Source organism: Gossypium raimondii, chromosome 11, assembly GCF_025698545.1.
Source record: "Gossypium raimondii isolate GPD5lz chromosome 11, ASM2569854v1, whole genome shotgun sequence".
In the NCBI taxonomy this organism is placed as follows: Eukaryota; Viridiplantae; Streptophyta; class Magnoliopsida; order Malvales; family Malvaceae; genus Gossypium; species Gossypium raimondii.
The window spans coordinates 34,226-58,758 of NC_068575.1; the positions used below are offsets into that span (position 1 = coordinate 34,226).

At 33.8% G+C, this 24,533-nt stretch overlaps 5 protein-coding genes and 1 long non-coding RNA gene across 6 annotated transcripts; 4 read left to right on the forward strand and 2 right to left on the reverse strand.

Moving 5' to 3' along the window:
- The first annotated feature begins 1,018 nt into the window (after positions 1-1,018).
- LOC105761857 (uncharacterized) lies at positions 1,019-2,814 on the forward strand. Its single transcript, XR_001123815.2, has 3 exons — positions 1,019-1,086; positions 1,557-1,637; positions 2,649-2,814. It is a non-coding gene; the product is annotated as an uncharacterized LOC105761857 (long non-coding RNA).
- Positions 2,815-5,001: 2,187 nt separating this feature from the next.
- On the forward strand, positions 5,002-7,124 carry LOC105761856 (protein trichome birefringence-like 34). Its single transcript, XM_012579800.2, has 5 exons — positions 5,002-5,476; positions 5,661-5,832; positions 6,025-6,221; positions 6,303-6,464; positions 6,574-7,124. Exons 1-5 carry the CDS (start codon positions 5,100-5,102, stop codon positions 6,935-6,937), a joined length of 1,272 nt encoding a protein of 423 aa, XP_012435254.1. The 5' UTR covers positions 5,002-5,099; the 3' UTR covers positions 6,938-7,124.
- A 390-nt stretch (positions 7,125-7,514) lies between these two features.
- Positions 7,515-9,965, forward strand: LOC105761853 (U3 small nucleolar RNA-associated protein 18 homolog). Its single transcript, XM_012579796.2, has 2 exons — positions 7,515-7,674; positions 7,928-9,965. Exon 2 carries the CDS (start codon positions 7,949-7,951, stop codon positions 9,623-9,625), a length of 1,677 nt encoding a protein of 558 aa, XP_012435250.1. The 5' UTR covers positions 7,515-7,674; positions 7,928-7,948; the 3' UTR covers positions 9,626-9,965.
- A 1,143-nt stretch (positions 9,966-11,108) lies between these two features.
- LOC105761855 (aquaporin PIP1-2) lies at positions 11,109-12,748 on the forward strand. Its single transcript, XM_012579799.2, has 4 exons — positions 11,109-11,594; positions 11,686-11,981; positions 12,060-12,200; positions 12,327-12,748. The coding sequence occupies exons 1-4, from the start codon at positions 11,261-11,263 to the stop codon at positions 12,417-12,419; spliced, it is 864 nt and encodes a 287-aa protein (XP_012435253.1). The 5' UTR covers positions 11,109-11,260; the 3' UTR covers positions 12,420-12,748.
- Positions 12,749-14,143: 1,395 nt separating this feature from the next.
- LOC105761854 (transcription factor DIVARICATA) lies at positions 14,144-16,263 on the reverse strand. Its single transcript, XM_012579797.2, has 2 exons — positions 15,304-16,263; positions 14,144-15,125 (listed from the first exon to the last, which is right to left on the reverse strand). Exons 1-2 carry the CDS (start codon positions 15,732-15,734, stop codon positions 14,612-14,614), a joined length of 945 nt encoding a protein of 314 aa, XP_012435251.1. The 5' UTR covers positions 15,735-16,263; the 3' UTR covers positions 14,144-14,611.
- Positions 16,264-21,198: 4,935 nt separating this feature from the next.
- LOC105761852 (laccase-4) lies at positions 21,199-23,564 on the reverse strand. The gene is made up of 5 exons (XM_012579795.2): positions 23,401-23,564; positions 23,149-23,300; positions 22,690-23,063; positions 21,681-22,607; positions 21,199-21,578 (listed from the first exon to the last, which is right to left on the reverse strand). The coding sequence occupies exons 1-5, from the start codon at positions 23,485-23,487 to the stop codon at positions 21,448-21,450; spliced, it is 1,671 nt and encodes a 556-aa protein (XP_012435249.1). The 5' UTR covers positions 23,488-23,564; the 3' UTR covers positions 21,199-21,447.
- Between the last annotated feature and the right edge of the window lie 969 nt (positions 23,565-24,533).

Below are 24,533 nucleotides of genomic sequence, written 5' to 3' on the forward strand. Positions count from 1 at the left end.
CACCACTTCTTTCCTATTTCGCATGCTGGCCCATTTTATCTTTAAATTAACGCTTTTTGCCGTTAAATCTCTTTTTGCCTTCAATTTAGTCCCTACAAGATAAAAAACCATAAATAGTTCAAATTAGTAGGATCATACTCAAAATAAATATGTAATTAATACATAAAAATATGTCATTCTAGAGTATTATCAATAGCATGCTAAGATATTTTTTAACATTGATAAGAAGATGGTATTGAATGGCTAAGTGATTAGATGAATAGGTTGAAATTGAATAAGTTGAATTGATATGTTTTGATACCAAATTGAAGTTTTTTTGGAGTAGTTGAATTGAGATGGTCAAATAAATTGTTTTGGCATGTGTTTGAAATGATTTTTGTGCAGGTAAATTTGTGCAAATATGCACCAAATGTAATGTTTGAAAGATAAACATGAAATAGGTATCTAATGGCCTAAATTTTACCAAAAATATAGTCTATGTCCCGGCAAGCAATCTTCCTCGTTGCAATGTCAACCGACAGTATGTGACGTCGCGGTGTTGTGTGGTCTGACATAATGACGTGAAAAATTGTTTGGTGACATCACAACATGGAGGAAGTGACGTCAAGACGTCGGGTGTAATAACCCGTTTTTGAGTCTGATCGGAACAGTGGTTTCGGGACCACTTAACCAAGTAAAAATATTTATTATATTATTTTAATAAGTTTTATAGCATGATGGAATTATAGTATAAAAATTTCATTAAGAAATTTTACCGTTTAAATGCTTAATTTGATAAAAAGGACTTAATAGCGTAAATTGTAAAAGTAGCATGGTATAAGTTAAGAGTAATTATTTACTGATAAGTTGAATGAGAGGTCCTTATTATGTTATTGGACCAATGACAGTGGTGCTGGTCATAAATGACCTTAAAACATGTGAATTATGCTTTTATTTCATTAAGGTTAATTTGGTAAAATGGTTATTAACATTGATTTAAAGTAAAACAAAAGCAAAGTGGCGTCATTTTTCCTTCGCACGATTTTAAAGTTTAGAAAGCCAAAGTCATGGCTTTTACATTCGGCCAAGCTTAGATTCTCAATTAGGGTATGGTTTTTATTCCGTTTTTAATAATTTTTACGTTTTTGAAATCGTTGTTTTGTATTCTAGCTAGCCCGTACCTCAATTTCTGAAAATTTTGATGATTTTAAAATATGCCATTGGTGAATACTAGTATATTTTGAAGTATTATGCTAGATTATTGATGGGTATTGATATATATACAAGTTTTATAAAGTAAATTTTGACAAAATGAGCTTTAGGGATTTAATAAAAAAATAGAAATATTATGTTAGAAATGTGAAATAAATGAAAATATGGGCTGATTAGAAGATATATATTATTCGGCTAAGAATACTTATAAAGAAATTTCGTATATTTTGTATATTTGTGAATTAGGAACTAAAGTGTCAAAATGTGAAAATATGAAGGCTATTTTGTAAAAATGCCAAAATATATTTATATGGATTGAATTGATTGATTTGGTGAATAAATGAGTTAAATTTGAATTTATATAGATCAAGATAAACAAATACCGGAACTTGATCGGGGGAAACAAAAGTTAGACGGGTAGACGAAAGTATTCGAGCAAATACGAGGTAAGTTCGTATAACTAGAATTGAATTATTAAATAACTGTAATTGTCAAAAAAATTGTGTGTAAGTTGAATGAATAATCTATTTGAATTTTACATTACCGGTATACTATTTTATTTGTGGTTATATAAATGCAAATGAAATGTTACAAATACTATATACGTTATATTGTTTTGGTATGATAATAGGCACTGAATATGAAATTTGAGTATTTAAATGTATGTACTTAATTATATTAGATATATATACATATGAATTGAGAAATTGAGTTATTGATTTTTTTTCATTGCTTAATTGATGAAATTGGATAATACCGAGCCCGTTTGAACTTTAGAAAATCGTCGGATACGAGTGACTTGTCACTAGGGTTACCGTTTGGGCGAGCTCCTGCATTTGTTGTGGACTCACCACAGCTCGTATGAGCTTACCGTTTCAGCTCTATGGAGCTTACCGTTTCAGCTCAATAGAGCTTACCGTTTATCAGCTCGGAATGAGCTTACCGATCATGGCTCGAAAGAGCCAAAATAACAATGAATTGACGAATTTCTGATAAATACACTTATAGTGTATCACCCGTGTATCCTTCGATGTTCTAATAGGTTCAACGGGTATAATTACTGTTACTGATTATATGAATAAGCTATGTAATTATATGGATGAATTACCGTTGATATGTATAAGTTACGGATAGATTTCAGTTATTATCGATGAATTGCAGGTTATACGAATAGGAAAGAATTGATATAAATGTTATATGATTTACATGATTTAAAAGTTACATGAAATACATGATTTACATGGATTGTTGTTTTATGAATATATGAATTATAGGGACGACATGATATATTTGGCTATATGACTAACTCGGGGATGGTGATGTGAATAGACCTTGTGGACAAATGAGTTGATTTTAATTGTTTTAATGCTTAGATGTTAAATTGGAAAATTTTAATTCTTTATTATACGGCTTACTAAGTTTAGTGCTTACTTCATTCATTTTCTTATGTTCTATAGATTCGGAAGCTAGCTCGATTTCGGACGAGGTCGGAGATTTGCTATCACACTATCAAAACGATTTTTGATACTTTTGATCAAGCTATGTGATATGGCTTGAGTTGGAAATGTTTAGTTTAGAATGGAAACATTATGTGTTATGTTCATTTTGGGTGCACTTTGATAAATGGTATTTTGGTATAATTAAGTATATAAAGGCATTGGTTGCAATTTAAAATTTGCAGGGAAGGTTCAATAGTTATAAATGGGTTATATTCAATTTTTTTTTTAAAAAATGAATGAAGTCAATTAGTAAGAATTTATATGAATTTATGACTATATATGTTTGTTATTTATTTAATTTTTTTTTGTAAAATTCCAAGATATACGATAATTCCTTGTAACCCGATTTCGGCGACGGTTTAAGGTTATAGGGTGTTACATCGGGCCTGAAATTTTAAAACTTTTATAATTTGGTCATGTTTAATGCTTGGGTCAACAAAATAAAAGAACTTTTGTAAGCTCGATTAAGGGTCGAATTTAATTGTGTATCACAATATGAATGTATTTATGATATGATTGAATGTTTGAATGATTAATTTACGATGTATTTGGCAGTAGTTGCTTCAGCAACGAATGTAGCATCCTATAGCTCAGACCCGACAATCGAGTTGGGCAAAGGGCGTTACACACAATCATAGTATTCTTAGTACAAAATTGAAATCACCAGGGTAACTTCTTAGTAATCTTAGCACTGTATTAGGATCCCTATGGTAACTTTTGAGTACTATGGAATCATATTTTATTTGCTTGGAAAGTTATTTGCAAAAGTTAGGAAAGTTCTAGATTATTTTCAAACTAATAGAAAGATTATTATTTATCTATTTCATGTAATATATATTATTAGAGGATGGATCTACTTACATCGTGTAAAATTAAAATGATTTTACTCCCTTTCATATATTTTTGTATGATTAATATTTTAACTATTCAACCGCCATATTTCATATTTCATCCCTATAGATCATGCATATCAAATTTTACGTAAATTAAAAATTTCAAACTATCTATTTTATGCAAAGAAAAAAAACGTTTCAACCGTTCAAGAAATATTAACATATATACTATTTTAGATCAATATGATAGAAATATCGGATTGGTTCGAAACTTTACATGCATATCTATTTTATGTTTGAATACCAAAGAACAAAAATAATTAAAATTATAAATAACTTTTTAATTTTGTGAGAAATTGGCCTGATTTATGCAACATGTGGAAAAACTTAGCTATTTGAAGCTTTGGGAGTGAAGCACTTAAATAAATTTAAGGTTACCATGGTAAATAGGGAAACTTATCTTAAAAGATGTGATATTTGATAAGATTCAATTTTGAAATTTTAATGGATTGAATCAATCCCTTAAGAATCTCAATTGTAAATAGATTTTAGTCTCGACCGTCGATATAACTCAATTTATACCGTTAATTTTGGGGAACTCAACTTTAAATAGATGTCTTCCCCTCATTTGTAGAATTTCTATGAAGATTCTCACTTTTGTGAGAGTTAAATTGACTTAAGAGAATTTGCAACCAAAAAATCATCAGTCATATGGATTGCGAGAGTAAAATTCTAACCTCGTAAAAACAACACGTAACCAATTAGTTGAAATTTTAAACTGTTTGAATAAATTGATCTCATACAATACTATTGGACAATGGATGATCTTTGGATGGACCCAAATTTGGTAGACAAATGTCTCTCCAAACCTTAACTTACTTGCCGACGATTCGAATAGATACCCTTCCGAACATCCTTCAGTATATTCCTCAATGACCTCCACACAAGGAAATACTAACTTCAAATTTTCTCTTAAAATTAAAAACATGTAAGACATTAAACAGAATTAGAGGTAGACTTTGAATGTTTGAAATGTAGTTTTTTCTGTGAATGTTCCGGTTGGTGTATTTTTTGAGAATCAGATGTGTTGATATGCGAGAGATTTGAAGTTGTAGATGTTGAGGTAACTTCAAGGCAACGAATTGATTTGGAAATGTACCAACAACACTAACCTCATCTGATGTGTGCATGTATTGAGTCCACAACAATGAAAAATCTGCGTGCTTTACTAATTAATCAAAATTACCAACATGTAAATATCCAAGAAAGAAAAAGCCGAGAACCAGAGAACTAATTTGATGGAACTTGCATGGAAATTAAATAAATTTAATTTAGTTTTGCAAGCTTGAGTGTTCTGGTATACAAACAGCTAGAAAGTAATAGTCTTTTAATTTCTTGTCTTGTCTGTTACTTTCAGCAAACTTGAAGGTCCATTCTTCCACTTCTCCTAATCCAAGATATAAAACAACTAATTGTGAAAGTTAAATTGCCACCAACCGCTGGGAAATTCAGAAATTATTTAGCTTCAAACAGAGAGCGGGGAGGAAATTAGTGGACTCAGACTTGGGCACAACACATGGCGAAGAGAGGGAAGAATACGGTGAAGAAGCACCAGGTCATGCAGGTTCTTCCTGCAGGCGCGTGGGGTATCAAGAGCAGCTTCCGATCGCTTGTTGCCCTTCTCTTTGCCTTTCTAGTGGTTGCGGCTATATATCTTAGACAAAGCAATGAACAAGTCTTCCAGCATGCGAATGGGAGAACACATGATGCAATTAGTTCAGGTGGCTGCAACTTGTTTTCAGGGAAGTGGGTGTATGATAATAAATCTTACCCTCTATACAAAGAGCGAGAGTGCACGTTTATGTCTGATCAGTTAGCTTGTGAGAAATTTGGAAGAAAGGACCTTAACTATCAGTTTTGGAGATGGCAACCTCATCAGTGTGACCTCCCTAGGTAGCTATCTTTCTTTTATGTGCAGATTATGTATATATCATTTCATAAATATACTAGTAAGTATTTACAATATCCATCTGATTTAACCACACAAAAACGAGGACGATCGATATTGATGGTTTTAAGATTGGATTTGGCAATGTTTTTGAGTTTTGTGGAATGTTTCCTTGTTTATGTTAATAAGGTTCAATGCCACAGCACTGCTGGAGAGGCTTAGGAATAAGAGGCTTGTTTTCGTCGGGGACTCACTCAACAGAAACCAATGGATCTCGATGATCTGCCTGGTGGATTCAGCCATCCCACCGGCCTTCAAATCCATGCATAATAATGGTTCAATAAATGTTTTCAAGGCCAAGGTGAGTCTTTATTGTAATTATTATTTCCAGATGACAGTATATGCCAAATCCAAGCCAAGCAAGTTTTCTAAATTTATGTTGGCTTTGGCTTTTACAAAGCATTTAACCACGGTTTCCTTATTCGTCTTATAAAAATTTGTATTTTGTGATGCATGCTACAGTGACTAAATTTTACTGATTAATGTTATCAAGGAATATAATGCAACAATCGAATTCTACTGGTCTCCATTGCTGGTGGAATCCAACTCCGACGATCCAGTAAACCATCGCGTACCAGACCGGATTGTTAGAGTAGAGGCAATTGAAAAGCATGCTAGGCATTGGACAGATGCAGATATTCTTATTTTCAATACCTATCTTTGGTGGAGAAGACGCCAAATGAAGGTTTTGTAAGTACATTTAATTTTCCCACCTAATCAATTCTTATAATCATAACCGGCCGGCATGAGCTTTTTTAATTAATTGATCAGGTGGGGATCTTTTGAAAGCCCAGAGGATGGGATTTATAAAACAGTAAAGTTGCCAAGAGTGTACGAGATGGCCCTACAGACATGGGCACGATGGCTAGAGGTTCATGTAAATAGAAACAAGACTTTGCTGTTCTTTATGAGCATGTCACCAACTCATGAAATGTACAAACCTTACTATATTCTAATGAGCTCTTTATCAATTCCTAAAATATGAATGAATGGATTTTAATGATCAAACTACAAATTTATATAAATTATAAAAAAATTTCAGGGCTGACAAATGGGGTGGGACCAGTGGTGAAAATTGTTATGGAGAAACAGAACCAGTTATGAAAGAAGGATATGCGGGAGATGGAGTGAGTCCAAGGATGATGCGTGCGGTGGAAAGTGTGCTTGGTGAACTGAAAACAAGAGGTTTGAACGTCCAGATGATCAACATTACTCAGCTATCAGATTACAGGAAAGAAGGCCATCCTTCAATTTACAGAAAGCATTGGGAAACAATAACACAACAACAGTTATCCAATCCCAAAACTTTTTCAGATTGCATTCATTGGTGCCTCCCCGGAGTACCTGATTTGTGGAACCAGATTCTCTACGCCTATATTCTTCAACTTAATCCCATTACAGAATAAAATCATGTTACTGAAAGATGGCTTACTTAGTTAATTGACGTAACTGCATGCATGCATGCATGTTGATTGAACTAATGAGCTGACAGCATTGCATAAAAGATGGTAAAATTTTACCTTTTCTTAGTTTAAATATATAGCAGCATTGCAGTCCCGGAAAATAATTTACATAATAGTAAAATTTTGCAAATTAATGACCTGAGGACTCAAAACTCTTCCTTATTGCCAAATTAAAATCCATTCAACAATATTGTAGAACTAAATTATGGTATTAAAACATTATATAAGATACAAATGAAGCTTTAATGGGTGTCTAGGTTAAAATCTCATTATATACAAACTTTTATCTATAAGATGTAACAACCAATTTTTAGTGGTGTTAGAAACGATGGTTTTAAAACCCCATTTTTATTTTCAAGTTCATAAATATTATTATTTAATATTTACGAGGTTACTATTAATGTTTATTAAATTTTGGTCCCTTAATTTTATCAAATTGATTGTTAATTAAGGTATTGTGATTATATTATCCTTATAAATTTTTAATTGATCAGAGGACCAATTGAGGAATTTGACCAATTTTATTTGGCCAAACGGTGGTGGATATTAACTATAGTCCACTAACTTGTCGAATTTAGATTAAGGTATAGGTAACTTGTTTTCTCGAGCGGCCGCCTCCTTTACTCTCTCCCTTCCTGCGACTCCATTGCCCGCCTAAGCTTTGGAGGGAAAAACACCAGGTAACTCTTACTGTCTTTCAATTCTTCTTCCCGTATCACTTTTCTCAACTTGGGTTTAATTTGCTTTTAAATTTTATATATGTTTGTCCTCGTTTTCATCATATTTTGAGTTTGACATGGTGGTGAATCTATAATATGGTGCTCATGGTGTTTTGTTGTTTTCTCGTATTGTGATTTAGTAATTATTTATATGCTGCTCAGGGATTGGCTTGTCGACCTTTATTCATCAGGTTTTTGTTTTTTTTTTATTCAGAACCTTTGAAAGAGGGAAAACATGAGTTTGATATCTCAAAACCCAGTGTCTAGAAACAAGGTGAAGGTTAAAAGGGATGATGAAGTGGTTTCGATTAATGAAGATACAAATGACACTGAGAATGGGTTAGAATCTGATTCTGAAATCTCTAAGTTGAAAAAGAGAAAGAAAGAAAAAGAAAAACAGATTGAGGTTGAGCAGGAGACAGAAATGAAAAAGCTTGAAAGTTTTCTTTTCGGGTCGATTTATTCCCCCCTTGAATTTGGTAAACAAGTGGAGGAAAAAGCTCACGATGTTGTTGCTGAAGACGGTTCTGCTTTGTTCTTCTTGGACAGTTCCACGAACGATGTGGAATTGTCCGAGGAAAGTGATTATGAACAGAAGACTTGTAAGGAAAGGAAAGCCGTTTGGGTGGATGAGGAGGAGGAAAGAACCGTGATAAACATAGCTAAGGTCAATAGGTTGAGGAAGTTGAGGAAAGAAGAGGATGAGAGTGTGGTTTCTGGTTCAGAGTATGTCTCGAGATTGAGGGCTCAACATGCTAAGCTGAACCCTGAGACAGAATGGGCCAAGCTAGATTCAGGGTTAAGGAACGATCATGGTTATGATGATGAATCATCTGACGAAGAAAAGGGTGTAGTGGCAGCTTCTGGTTATGGAAACGGTGAAGTTGTTGATGATATTCTTAGAACAAATGAAGATCTTGTGGTGAAGAGTAGGGTTAAATTGTTGCCGGGGCTTCTTGAGTATTCGAGACTCGTGGATGCAAATGCTGAGGAACCTTCCAATGGCCCAATAAATTCAGTTCAGTTCCACAGGAATGCACAGTTACTACTTGCTGCTGGATTGGATCGGAGGATCAGGTTTTTCCAGATTGATGGTAAACGGAATACCAAAATACAAAGTGTTTTTCTTGAAGATTGTCCGATTCGTAAGGCATCTTTCTTGCCTGATGGTTCCCAGGTTATTATAGCAGGGAGGAGGAAGTTCTTCTACTGTTTTGATTTAGTGAAAGCAAAAGTCGATAAAATAGGACCACTGGTTGGTAGGGAGGAAAAAAGCTTGGAAGTTTTTGAGATTTCCCCCGATTCTAGCACGATTGCGTTTTTGGGAAATGAAGGTTATATCTTGTTGGTTTCATCCAAAACAAAGGAGCTGATTGGAACACTTAAGATGAACGGAACAGTCCGCTCTCTAGCTTTTGCTGATAATGGGAACCAATTATTGAGCTCTGGCGGGGATGGAGAAGTCTACCATTGGGACTTGAGAACTAGAACATGCATCCATAAGGCCGCTGATGAAGGCTGCATTAATGGTACGGCTCTTTGTACATCACCGAATGGAAGAATGTTTGCAGCTGGTTCTGATAGCGGGATAGTGAACATTTACAATAGGGATGAATTTTTGGGAGGTAAAAGGAAACCAATCAAGACTGTCGAGAATCTAACCACCAAAGTCGATTTTATGAAGTTTAATAGTGATGCTCAAATACTAGCTATCTGTTCTACCATGAAGAAAAACAGTTTAAAACTGATGCATGTCCCATCATTTACAGTCTACTCTAATTGGCCTCCACTGAATAAGAACTTACAGTATCCCCGCTGTCTGGATTTCAGTCCTGGTGGTGGTTTCATGGCTGTTGGAAACGCCGCCGGCAAAGTGCTACTATACAAATTGCATCACTACAATCATGCATAGAGTGGATCTTTACCCCTCTAAACTTGTTTGAAGCATCATGTACTCATGTAAGGTGAGTTCATTCAGCTGCAATATAGTTTCAATCGTCACCATATCTGGTGGGTGAACAACCTTTCTTTTCTTTCATTCGATCTTTTGGTTTTTGCCTTTACTTATAAGCAATGATCAAAGAGCTTAAGTTTTGGATACAGTAGCTTCAAACACGTTCCTAGTATGCGAACTTTTTGGTGGTTCTAGTTTTTTTCTGATCTCTGTTGTAATTTCGCTTAGTGATATCTTATTTAACAATTTTGCCTTGCTTTATTGATATTTGGAGACTACTCTTTTTGTTTTTTTATCATTACAATGTTGGTATCATACACTACACCACTATGCAGGTTCATACACTACTACACAGATGAACCTGCTGATCAAACCTTCCTCTTAAGTATGGATGAACTCATTTCAATCATTGACTCTATTGCTTGACTTCAATTTATTTTTATTATAATTGATTCGGATATGTATTGTTTAGAATAATAACTGTATTTGTAAAAAGAAAAGCCAAAATCTTCACCCATTTGGGAGTTCCCTGAGCATAAAAGTGAAATTCTTTCTTTCTGTGGAAGAGAAAGTAATGTGGAGAAAAATGATAGACAGTGCGATTAGTGAAATTAGATATTGTAATGATACTGTAGCGTGAGATAAAAAATAAGTAGCTAAAAAATAAGTAGCGTGAGATAAAAAATAAGTTAAATCACTTTCCATCCAAAATTTGTAATCCAAAATCTTAAGTATTTGGACAACTTGGGTGCACTCATCCTGATTTGCCATACAATCAAACTTGGGGTTCACTCTTCCTAATTCGAGCATTTTTAATCGTTAGTTTTTGATGAACAGTTTCGCATACCATATGTACTTTGAGGGTAGCAACTGATTCTTTTCTTCACATGGAAGTTCCTTTTTTTTTCCTACCATGTTTATTTATTTGAAAGATGGTGTGTGTAGCATATGAAATTCATTCTCTTCTCGTATTATCTTATTGAAATTCTCATGAAATTTTGTAATGATTTAATAATAACGTTATTGAATCATTAAAATTTGTATCAATCTGAGACACCATTTTAATGAACTAGACGAGATAGTCTTATAAAATTCAATTATTCGACTATTTTGGATCTTAGTTCTAACAATGTAAGCCGAAATGTTACAATATTGGATGAAAAATAATTAAAAGGTAAAAGCAATTTTTAAATTTGATCATTAGGAAGTAATAATAGGAACCATCTTTGTGGGTAGATACTGCGAGAAAAAGGCTACATACTTTTATTATAAGTTACGAATAACTGCAATTTCAAGTGAAGTGAAAAATCCCCCATTAGGAAGACAATGACATCCAAAACCTTTACGGGACATCCAGCAAAGAAACCACCTTTTTAAGGTGCGTGGATTATGGAGTGCACTGTTCAATTTTCCTCTTTAACCAATGAGAAAACACCAAAGAAATTCTTCAGCTTAGAGTCACTCAATCTTTGTCTCCAAGTCACGTTACAAATATCCCACCCTCCCTCTATGCCCATCTCTAAGACTAGCATGTGTATATAGAGAGAAAGCAAAGCATCCAACTTCACCAATTTCCTTCACTGAGCAACAAAAATGGAAGGACAATACGAAGATGTGAGGTTGGGAGCAAACAAGTACAGGGAGAGACAGCCTATAGGAACAGCTGCTCAAACCCAAGATGACAAGGACTACAAGGAACCACCTGCGGCTCCACTTTTCGAGCCTGGCGAGTTATCCTCATGGTCCTTTTATAGGGCCGGCATTGCAGAATTCGTGGCCACTTTCTTGTTTCTTTACATCACTGTTTTAACCGTAATGGGTGTTGCCAAATCTTCACACAAGTGTTCAACTGTGGGGTTTCAGGGCATTGCTTGGGCTTTTGGTGGCATGATCGTTGCTCTTGTCTACTGCACTGCTGGCATTTCAGGTACAATAGTACACACTACTTAATGCGTTCAATTAATCTTGGAAATAATTTTTTATATGTTTAACAGTATTCGGGGATATATATGGTGCAGGGGGTCACATTAACCCAGCAGTGACTTTCGGGCTGTTGCTAGCAAGGAAGTTGTCGCTGACTAGAGCAGTCTTTTACATGATAATGCAATGTCTTGGAGCCATATGTGGCGCTGCTGTCGTCAAGAGCTTCCAAAAGACTCAGTATGAAAGGCTAGGCGGCGGTGCAAACACCATTAGCTCAGGCTATAGCAAGACTAGTGGACTTGGAGCTGAGATTGTTGGCACCTTTGTCCTTGTTTATACTGTCTTCTCTGCCACTGATGCTAAGCGTAATGCACGGGACTCCCACGTTCCTGTAAGCAGAATTGCAGTTAGCTTTCCTTTTTCGTAATCATTTCGCAATTATTGTTTCTAATATTTGAATGAATATTAGATATTGGCACCTTTGCCTATTGGGTTCGCAGTCTTCGTGGTCCACTTGGCAACCATTCCCATTACAGGAACAGGCATTAATCCTGCTAGAAGCCTTGGCGCAGCTCTTATTTACAACAAGGACCAAGCATGGGATGACCATGTAAGTCTTCCCAACTTCATCTTTTCTAGTATTTTTACCAGCTCAACAACCAGATTATTATATTTTAGCCAAAAAAAACAAGTTGATTGTAAACGTTCTCTAATGCTAAATCCTCTTTGGTTGCAGTGGATATTCTGGGTCGGACCTTTGATTGGAGCAGCCCTGGCTGCTTTATACCACCAAATAGTGATCAGAGCCATTCCTTTCAAGTCCAAATAATCGATAGATGATGGAAACAGTGATTGATAAGTGAAACTATTGAGTCTATGATGATGTGTTCCTTTCCATTTTCCTTTTCTCTTCCTCTGATGTGTTCCTTTCCATTTTCCTTTTCTCTTCCTCTGATCCTTTTCTTTCTTTTTCTTTTCTGGATGTAATTAAATGATGGGTCAAGGTAAGGATGGTGCATATATTGCGGTAGTTCCATGGGAGAGAAATTTATATGTCACTTGTGTTCCCGTTCTCAATGTATTGATCCACTATTAATATGGAGAATTGGCCACTTCCTATTCTGAATAAAATATTGATTGGAATAGTTGACTTTATAACTTTATGTATGACCGTAAAACGGACTGAGTTTGTAGCGTGATAATGATTTCCCCAATCACTGTGTATAGAGTAATATGATCCCCTACATCTACGTGGCATACTTGAAAAAGACATACATTGAAATTTTCTCGACGGCCAGATTGTAATAGCTGATACAACCTGCCATGGTTCCCCGCATATAGGCCTGCGTATGTAGAAACCTATATTACCTTCTCCTTTTTACTGTTTGGGTGGGGTGGATTGTTTCTTCAAAAAAGATATGCTCCACTCTCTGCTGTCTTTGGTCCTACAACGATTCACCAAAAGAGAAGGAGAGAGATTCTTAACAGGGTGCTGTCATTTTCTGCTTGCAAACTTATTGCAGCAAATGTCAGATTCAGTGGTGAACGTTGACAGCAAAACTGCAAATAACGATCGTTAAGCATTGCAGCTGCTATTTTAACCCTCCTGGGATGGCGTGATTAAAAATTAGAATGAAGTGGCCAAAGTGCATTTCAATTTCATGTGCAACTTGCAGAGAAATAAAGTGGACAATAATGAGAGGGAAAAAAGAAGTGCAATGTACTTTATATATCGCTCCATGTTGCCTTAAATTGTATGTCTTATAGTAGTAGGTGGGACCTGAAAATTACATGTACATTTTGCAACCAAGACGGTGGGCACTGGGCTCCTCATGAAACTTTGATTCAATGACAGCAACCAAACAACAAAAGAATGGAGCCACATCATGCCAACAGCAGCTTGCCAAAAATTACAACTAATCCTATATTTTCTTTTACCTGAACGGTAACTAGACAATTATATTTGCAGGAAAGCGGGTTTCAGATGAACGGATTTCTTTGCTTTGCTGTTCATTTTTCTGCCCCACCTGTTTGTCATTTTCACCAAGAAAAAAGCAAAATAATATATTTCTTAGAATTCCAGTATCCTAGTGACTATTTTCTCAGAACAGTAAGCTTATAACATTGGTTACAGGTCACATCAGGATCACTCACGGCACTGCACTAACCAGGAAGAAAATTCTTACAAAATTTCAAGTGCTTTTAGCTGAATGAAAAACTAGGACCATAAAAAGGGGTTTGAAGAGTCTGGAGTAGTCTTTTCAATGACAGAATCATCTTAAGCAATATAAGGAACAAATGAAAGAATAAAACGTTTTATTCTCATCTCATGAAGGTGATGAAAAGGGAGAAATGAAGAATGGGATGCTTGAATTAGTGGCTCTTAGTACTATAGGCTTTCAGTCCAAGATTCTATTATCAAGATAAGTCACCTAATCAACCTACCATTTATTTCCCTAGAAGATTAAGTAGTTTGCCATTAACATAAACTTGAATTTGCGAAAAGCAGGGACATTTTAACCATGCATGAGAAGAAGATAGAGGAATTGTGGCTAAAAGAACAAAGAACATCCTTTCATTTCTTCACTTTGTCTATGATAAGATGCGAATAAAAACATCACACATTCACAGTTGTGGCCAGGAAAACATGAATTATTAGAGTCCATTATCAAATTTTTGGCCTTTGTAGTACAGTCTGTCATTTTGCAGAAGACACAGGCCCTCACGGGGGCATTCTATAGAACGCATGAAATCAATCTAAACAGATAATGCAGACACACGACTACTATTAGTAGAAGCCCCCAAAGATATTTTGGTTCAGTGGTTCAAATTTGAATGATAAATCACAAAAGCCACCTTACCAGACCACTCTTTCAAGTGATAGCTAGGACTAGTTTGCATCTATAACATATACACATGTGGCTTGGACAAAGCTAGCTGAAAATCACTGTTAGGCTGGAACTTCATCTCATTAATTCATAATAATGCCGTCAGAGAACTCTTTCCACTTCCTCCATGAATTTACTGATGTTGCATTGACTGCATCTGGAAAAGAGTGTTATAAGATCCAAACTGAGATCTGGGAAGTGTTCCTCTTGGCAATTGTTTTTCCTCCAGCTTGGTTCCATATGAAGAAATCCCACACAAGGGGGAGAGTAAGGCGTTACCAGTACTTGTCTGATTGAAAACCATGGCTGCAACCCCTTCATTATGTTGCTTCCACTCAAAATCAAATAGCTCTTTAGTTGTTACACTGGGTACTTTCGACTGCTGCTGTGACTGTATGACTGCAGAAGAATTGTTTGGAGACAAAGGCTTGCTGTGATCCGGTGAGGAAGAGGGCGTATCGGGGATGTTAACCGTGGTGATATCATGGATACTGGTCCTCTTCTTATCCTTCCCACCCGTCAGCTGCCTAATGAAGTATTTTTGAGCATGGCTTGCCACCTGAGTTGGTGTTCTAGTCATCACGAAATTGCGTGAAATATTTCTCCAATCCCCTTTACCATACTTTTTAAGACCCATTAGAAATTGCCTATCAGTAATCATCAGATAAAACATCATAAGCTCAGTTGCTAGAGGATGCCAAACAAGTCAAAATACAGAATTTACTTCCTCTACATATAAACATTACATATTATCCAATCATCATTAAACGAATAAAAAAATTGGCAAAGATATAAATAATCGAGAAGGCCAAGCAAGCAACTTACCTGTGTTCTTCTTCAGTCCATGGCACCCCTTTCTTCCTTTCATGATCAGAAGGTCGAGACCCAGACCCTCTTTTACCACCAGGAGTGTAATAGTTTCTAATTCCATCAAAGCCCTGACTATCATTAACCCACTCCAATCTAAAAGAATCAGTGGTATACCCAGGAATTGGAATCAATCCCGCCTCTATATCACTTACATCCTCTTCCAATTCTCTATACTGTTTGATGACATCTTCAACAGTTTTTCCAGGAACCATTGCTGCCACTTTAAACCATCGGTCAGGTGTGTCTGTATCATATAAAGCTAGAGCATTTTCGAAACACTTGTTCTCTTCAGCACTCCATTTTGTTCCCTTGCTCTCTTGAAACAACCAATTCCAAGTTTGTAAGTAAGAGGTTTGAGATAGAACTTGAAGTCCCCGATTCATCATGATTAAAAAAAAAAAAACTTGCTTCTCTCCCACTTTGAAATGGAGCAACTCAAAGATGTAAAAAAATGCAGGGAAGTGGCTTGTTAAATGAGCAAAGAAGTATCAAATCTTGAAAGCCTTAGACATCCATAACAGATCTAAAATCATACAGAATAACAAGAAAATCTATATGCAAATTAAAATTCGGAAACTTAACTCATAAAGTGAAAGACTAAAGCTGGAAAAAGAATACTTGAAATCCATCAAGCGAGAAAAGAAACAGAGAGGATATAGAGAAGGGGAGTGTTATAAGTGAGTGAATCTTTATAGGGTAAAGCAGAAGCAAAGAGAAGAAACAGAACTATGCTATTGTTTATGTGTAAGCAACACAGAGAGGAGGCAAAGGTGGGGAGTTGTGAGCAGTGAAAATGGAGATTGTGGGATACTGTTGCGGCCAAAGCAAAGTTTTTTTCTTTTATTTGGGGGGGGGGGGGTAAAAATTGAGTGGAGGCCAATGAGAAGTGAGAATGAGGAAATGAAAGGGACAAGGTTCGTGAAAGGAAGTGGGTGAGTGACTGAGTGTTGTGTTTTCTAGTGATTTTATGTGAAGGAGAAGGAGAAGACACCAACCTTCGCAATGGCGCCGAGTACTGACATTTAGCTGTCGCACGTGACATGTTTGTCTCTTGTCATCTATTTTTAATAGGGATTTCCCTCTTGTTTTTGTTGCTAAACCTGTGATTAGCACATAGATTTGGCTAATGGAAACTGCAGAGCTCATAATATAACTCGGGTTTAATTTTGATTTTCATGATTTTATTTTTTAAAATGGATAAATTGCACACAAAGTCACTAAATTATTAGTAAGTTTATATTTTAGTCATCTAACTTCAAAATATTACAAAATAATCACTAAACTATTCGAGAATTTTTTTAGTACAGTAATTAATTAATTTTAATTCAAATTTAAATTTATATTAAGATATATATATGAAATAAATAAGTTATTTTTGGTCATGACCAAACATATTAATTGCCACATTTTAGGATTATTTTTATAAATATCATCTTGTCTTCTTAATAATATAAAATGAATATTTATTAGCAGAACATAATGGATGTTGCTTTCCATGAGTGCCATAAAGGAAAGAAATAAACTATTACATGAAGAGTTTTAAAGGAAAACATATCAGCGTGAGATATTTGATGTAATCATGTGTCAATTTATAAAGTTTGGGTAAATTGGTATATTTACTTTTTCCCCCCTTTTTTATTCCTAAATGTTAGTGTTTGGTATAAAGTCAATTTGCTGCTTACACCCTGTGATTAAATCATTTACAAACTCACCCAAAATTATTTATATGATCATATCTTTCCTGGACATTCATTATTACTTTTAAATTATCGTAAAATACTCGTTACAAAATCCATTTATATATTTTCATTGCTGGGTCCCATTTGTTTAATTAAAATTGACAAGTCAATGATTTCGATAGCCTCCCTACCCTAATTCATGACTGTCCAATTTCATTCCTCCTACCCCTTCAACATCAAACACCCGTATAAATACATCGATATACGTATTAGATTACAAGATAAATTATTTTTTTCTCTTAAATATTTAATTTATTTGTACAGTTAAAAATCAACGCGACTTATTATATATATCTTTTAATAAAATGAGCCGTATATTTTTATCTAACCTGTAAAACCTTATTTACTCATTTTTTAATAAAAACTCTGCCATTTAATTTATATCAAGAGTGAAATCTACTCGCAAAAGTCGAACTAATTCTAACAAAATTATTTTATATTCATGATGTCCGTGAAATTTTTATATAAACTAGACCGGATTTTTCAATCATTCTCTTATTTTTAATTATTTTATTTTAATTCTTATATTAAAATTAAAATTAAGATGTTATATTTTATTAATTACGAAGTTTTCATCTTTTATTATTATTAAGATTATATATGATTTTAAAATATAATACATCAAAATATTAAAATATTAAAATAAATATTTTCAATAAATTAAAAATATTTATACTTAAATAATATTAAAATAGGTGTAACTTAATAAGCAAATACCTACGAAATAGTAACAAAATTAACAATAAAATAAGAGTTATACAGTATTTAAACAATAACAACAAAATAGTAGTAACATAATAGTGAAATGATAACATAATAATGAGAAATTGTTTTTTTTTTTTGCTAATCCAAGCCAAGCCTAGGTTAAAAAAGTCTTACTCGAGGCTCAACTTATTTTGGTAAACAAACCTTATTTTTTAGTTCAAGCTCATTTTTTAAGTCTGTATTTTTATCCAAACCCTTTCACTTTTTGAACGGACCTTCAAGTTGCACAGGTCTATAATGAAGTCGACTCTAGCCTTTTTAGGACATAATTTAAGCCTATATTACAAATTTTTTAAAATTTTCTATAATTAGTTAAATAATGATTAAATCAATCTCGCAAGTCAACGTGTGAATAAATAGTTTTAAATATAGATTTGTAAAATAAAATAAAAATAATTAATAAAATAACATTTCTTTAAATTGGGTCATTAGAGAAAATATTTAAATATTTTTATATTTTAAATGGGAGATGATTTGATATTAACTCAAATTAATGTACACATCGTTAAAATATGTAACTAAAAATGGCGTTATAATAAAGTTGAATTTAATAAAATAAATTAACAGTGTTAATAATTAGATTTATATTTTAAATAAAAAATGAAGTGATTAAATTCTTTAAAATAGAAGTAAAGGAATGTATTAAGAGTATAGGTACTTATACCACATTTTAACTTATATAAATCTATTAAAATCTCTATATTATTAGAAAAAATATTTTATAAATTAAATTTTAATAATAAAAAACCAAAAATGTTAGAAAGTTAAAAAAATTGATTGAATATACCTAAGTACGGAATAGTATTTATAAAGCTAAAGATAAATTTCAATTGGTATATAACTCTAATAATAATTAAGTGATTATTAAGATACTTACAACTCGTTTGGTTGTTAATGTAAAAACACGAGGAAAAAGCTTATATTATAATAGTTAAACATAAAATAAGGAATAGTTGGTATACATTTAAACTTGAAATTAAAAATATGAATAAAACTCTTGTAAATAAATAAAACCTCTTCAAAATAAGCAAAAAAATTTCCTTCTCTTTTCTCAAAATAAGTCATGTGAGTAGTTAAAAATTACTAATTGAGATTATTTTATTACTAACTCATATACTATTGTCATGGGCCGCAAATCAAAGTCTATGACCATTGCATACAGAACAATCCTTGGAGGTCAATTGATTAAATGAAACTCGTTTGAATCACATAAATTGACTCAATTTGTGGAACACATAAGAAACCTATCTACTTGAAACAAATTACCATGATGAATATTGTAAACTTTTAAAGATAAGATTGTATAGAATTTAAATCTTTTACGACTCTCATATTGTAGATAGGCTTTAACCTCAATCGTTGATGTAATTTAAACAATATCGTTGGATTTGGAGGAGCTCAGCTATAAATAGAGACAGTTCTTATCATTTGAAAATCACTCAATTGTAATTCTTCAAAGTAATAGAAACATTTTAAGAACTTTTACTCAAACACTTGGTGTACTTAGTTTTATTGTAGCTTTTTTGTTTCGAGAGATAAACTGACTTGGACAGATTTGAGTAAGGCTATATGGTTTGTCAAACTAAAGCTTTAATCCCATGTCACAAGAACATGAAAAAATAATACTCTTACCAAAGTAGTAGAGTTCTATTCAATTAGTAACTCTATTTTACATAAATAAAATTAACATAATTGTTTTTACAATAAAATTTATTTTATAATAATGTCAAAATAAATTATAATTATTTTTAACTAATAATTGTAAATTAATTTATATTTATAACAATTTTATATTTTATGATAAGAGTTCTATTTAAGTAATAATTCTATTTTAAAATTAACAAATTTTTTAAATAATAATTTTAAATTAAATTATAATTATTTTCAAATGTCAATTTAGTAATATGATGAAGAATAAAGGATACTCTCATTGGTTCAAATATTTCTTCAAACTCTTGCTTTTATATATACTAGTTTCTAATGTCATATGCGTTGCATGTGATTTTGTGCGTTGATTTTTACTTATTTTTAAATAACATGTTTTTATTTTTTGTTATTTATCGTTGATAATGATAATTTCTCTTAATTTTTAAATAACATACAAATTTTGAACTATATAAGAAAATAAACTATAATGTTAATTTGAAAAAATTAGGTAAAACAACCTGCATCAATTACAATAATATTGATTAAAACCAATTGTTGCAATTCAAAATAAACTCACAAAATATTTTTCACCGCACCAAATAAATAATACATAAATAATAAATAAAAAATAATTTTAAGAGTGTTTGCTTCTTTGAAAAGCGATTCTTTAATGCTTCATTTTTATACAATTTTAACTTCTTAATGCTAAAAATTTCTAATTTTTACCTGTAATTTTCTTAAATGTTATTTAATTTGAATATGCCTAACTAGTAATTGATATTTATAAAGTTAAACTTAAATATTAATTGGTATATAATTATATTATTAATTAAGATACTCATAGTTCTATTCAGTAATATCTTTATTTTACATCAATAAAATTAACATAATTTAAAAAATTAATTTTAACTAATAATTGTAAATTAAATTGGTAGTGCATAGCTTTCTGTTTTTATATTTTATACAAATTGGTGGTATTAAGACTAAAGGTTGGTATATTGATAGTTATGTTTGAGTATTTTAGGGTTGATATTTAAGATTAAATCATTTCATGCACATATTTTTTAAATATTTATAATTAATATTTTATTTTAGTTGTGTCTAATATTTTCAAAAGTATTGTCGATCTTTCACAAGAAAACAGAATAATGTTGTGGATTACTTGGTAAAGATGATTATTGGAGATTTAAATACGATTTGCACTTTGAAAGTGCCTCCAACGAGTGCTCGAGCATTGTTGTTGAGAAATTCTCAAAATTTGGTTTAGTTTATGCAATTTTTGCAAAAAATTAGTTCGGATTTCTTTTACCTTGGGGTTGAAAAATTAAAATGATCAAAGATGATTAACAATTTGCTAAGCAATAGAATATAATTACAAATAAGAAAAGAGATTAGATGAAAGAAATAAAAATTGAAAATGGCAGTCGAAACTCTTCGGGTTTATGTATACCCATGTCAAGTGTATATCTATAGAAAAGCAATAAACTATGGTCGAACAGTTGCATGTCAAGTCTGTCATAAAAAATTCAGTAAATGAATTGTACTTAAATACCATGAAGGATAGATCTCTAAAAGACTCTAGGGCATTAGTGGTACACAAAACCAATTCCTGAATGGTCCAACCTCCTTAGCAAATGCTACTAAAAATAATAGTTAATAAAAAATGGAAAATAAGCCTGAATGATGAATGGAAAATACCTTGATGAAATCGGATCCTATACAGTAATTTTTATTTCATTCCAAAAAACAAAAAAGAAGAGGACATAATAATAGAAAAAATAGCAATGCTTATACAAATGTTATTCAGAGACGCTTGAGTAAGTTGATTCATTTACCCAAGAAAACAAATTCATTCTCAACTCTTGCTTTGCTTATTATTAAATACTTCCGTTTCATAGTGTCTTCTTCGAGCACTTTCGATGTCGAAAAGGGGATGCTGTTGCCATTATTAACATTTTGGAAGATCACTCGGCGGAGGAACAAGTGAATGATTTGGACCTTTTCCATTCTCCACCAAGAATGCCATCTTAAGCCCCCATGTCGTATGCACTTCCAAATGGCAATGCATGAACCAAACTCCTGCAATTTCGGGAAAAAAAAAAGTTAAGATTAAAAACATGGAGAAAAAAAAAAAGATTACCCAAGTATCACAACTCACAAGTCACAACATTGTTAATGTACCTGGGTTATCTGCACGAAATCTGATAGCTACCCATCCACCAGCTGGTACTCCAATTGTGTTCCTCTCAACAGGATCCACAAGATTAAAGTTTTGAGGATCTGTCTTTGGATTATAGTTCCCAAGCCCCTTCCCAACAGTGAAGAAGTTGAATCCGTGTAAGTGGACGGGATGGTTCTCAGGGGCTATGATCCCAGTGTCTTGCAAAACAAGTTGCACCGTTGAGTTATAAGCCAGCCTGAAAACCTTTGTCCCAGTCATCGTTTGCAAATTGGTTGGTGGAGCTCCCGAGTAATTAAATTTGTGCGGTGGCTTAGCCGGAAAATCAGTGGTGAAAACCCCACTAATGTTGAAGAAATGTGCTTGAAGTAAGGCTGTTGTAGGCATAGTGAATGTCACATTATTAACAGAAGCTACCACCCGGCTGCCATTACCAGCTTTGCATGTAGGGCAGGGGTTAATCCCAAGTCCAACAGTGAAATAGAGATTGTGATCAATAGTTTGTGGGACTAAGGCAGGGAATTGTTTGGAATTGAGGGCACGAAGAGAGTTTATAAAGTTGTTGGCAACTGCTGTGGCATTTTTTGGTGGTGGGGCAGTGAGAGTCGTGGGCGTATTGGCAAGAGTGCCTGAGTAGTGCACGGTTGCTGTTGCTGTCAGGTTATCGACTGCGACGGGAGCGTCCATAAAAGGGGAAGCCGCTACCAAATACTTGCCAGAACTTTGATCAGCCGAGAGAAGGACATTGGTGGTTTGTCCTGGGGCTATTACAACCGTGTCAATTTTGAACGGTTTAACATATGTGGCGTCAACTTCCACCACAGTGAGCTTGTGCCCAGCAATCTTGAAGAACAGCTCTTCATTAAGTGCAGCATTGATGAGGCGTAGCAGATAGGTCTTGCCATTTTCAACTGCCAATGTGAAACCTCCTGAATATGATTGAAACAGATTCTATGTCAAAGATCTTAGCTTTTTAAAACGATATATACAAAGAGAAAGAGAAATAAGTACTCTGTGAAGGACAACTAGAGATGGGTCCTGGATGTCCATTTATTGTGTGAGCATCCGAGACATTTGGAGCCAATCCAGACTTAAGTGCTTCATTGATCACAGCTTCAGTGTCAGATTTCCACCACTCGCCTAAAACAACAACTGTTTCCTTGTGTGGTTTTGGGAATGGATAAGGCACACCACGTTTAGGCAAGATTACAATGGCTCCATGGACCGTGGACCTTAGCCACAGAATATGTGCATGCCAAAGCAGTGTACCTCTTTGTCCTGTAATGGTAAAGTTGTAAACATAGCTTTGCCCGGTAGGGATCGGACATTGTGTAATGTATGCTGGCCCATCAGCCCAACCTGTTCTTAGCTGCCTCACGCCATGCCTGGAATGCAAAAGTTATGTGATTTTTACAGGGTATTCCTGAACTGTGATTTAAATTGGAGAAGAACAAAGATTTGGGTCCTCACCAGTGTATGGAAACATTGTATTTGACATGGTTGACAACTCTAACAAGTACTGTATCGTCTTCCCTGGCATATAAGGTTGGCCCTGGGAACTTACCATTGACTGTTACAATAGGCTTGCTAGAACATAATCTAGTTGTATTCTTCATTACCACCTGCGCATGTTACCACCATAAACTCAATTGGTGTATAAGGATTTTTCCTAGCTAGGCAAGCGAGAACACATTTTCATTGACAATTAAATAATGAACTTACATCGAACTTGTAATGTCGGACGGCGCAGTCAACAAGAACAGGAAAAAGGAATGCAAGCAGAACTAGTACTCGAATCAAAGAGCCCATTTTCTCTCCTTCTCTCTATCTTTTTGTTTTTTAATTGTTTGATCACTTAGTTCCCCTTGGCTTTGGACTGGCCAACACGCTCGTTTTAAAGGGTGATGATGGACCAATTGCTGCCATGTCGTTTTTCATTGGTTAGGTGGATGAATGTATCCTTTAGAAACAAGGGTTTAATTGAGAAATAACTAGGCTTCTCCCATGATTTCTTGCATTTTACATAAAGTTGCTTTAAAGGACCAAATCATAATTTGAAGTTAATGCTGATTGTATCTAATTACAAACTAATCAGAAATTAGGTTGGTTGAAATTTATGGTCATTAATTTTCTTTTTGACCTTCCTTTTAGCTATTTATCTCCTTGATCATCTTTGTCCCATTTAGCTACTTTAATAATTAACACATAAAAGCCAGAAATAGAACGAGCTAGCTAAAGCTAAATTTGATCAAGTCAGAAGGAGCTCAAAAGAAGTTGAATTTGTCTTCTTTTAGCTTTACAAATTAGTGCTTTTCTCAACATTAATGTAACAATTTTTTGAGAATCTTCATATAAAGTTTTGAAGATTAAATTCATCACAATTCATAAATTTTTTAAGTGTTGTGGAAGCTGAACAAGTAACACTTAAACATCAGTTTTTTACCACTGATCTGATCTTCTAGAAAGGCAAAATTGGTGATCGACATAGACACATCACCATGTTAAGCTATGGAGCGATAGAGAAGAAGCAGGAAAATCCGTGTTTTTCCTTGTCTCAGGTAAAGAGGGTAAAAAAGAAACTGTCGTCGGTCACATGTTCCATGGAGGTATTAGACAGGATTAATGTTAGCAGGTTTGTGATAAATAAAAGTAGGTGAACTACGTAGGGCAAATGGCAGTGAATTATCAACAAAGAGGTGACAAATGGGATCTCAAAAAGGGTATCGTATTAATAGAATGGCTTGTTTGAAAGCAAAGACTAAACCAACCCCAACCTAGAGCATGGAACCAACTTCCCTTCCCTTGTGCCTTCCTCTCTCCTTCTTATCTCCTCCAAACCCCAAATTCAACCGAAT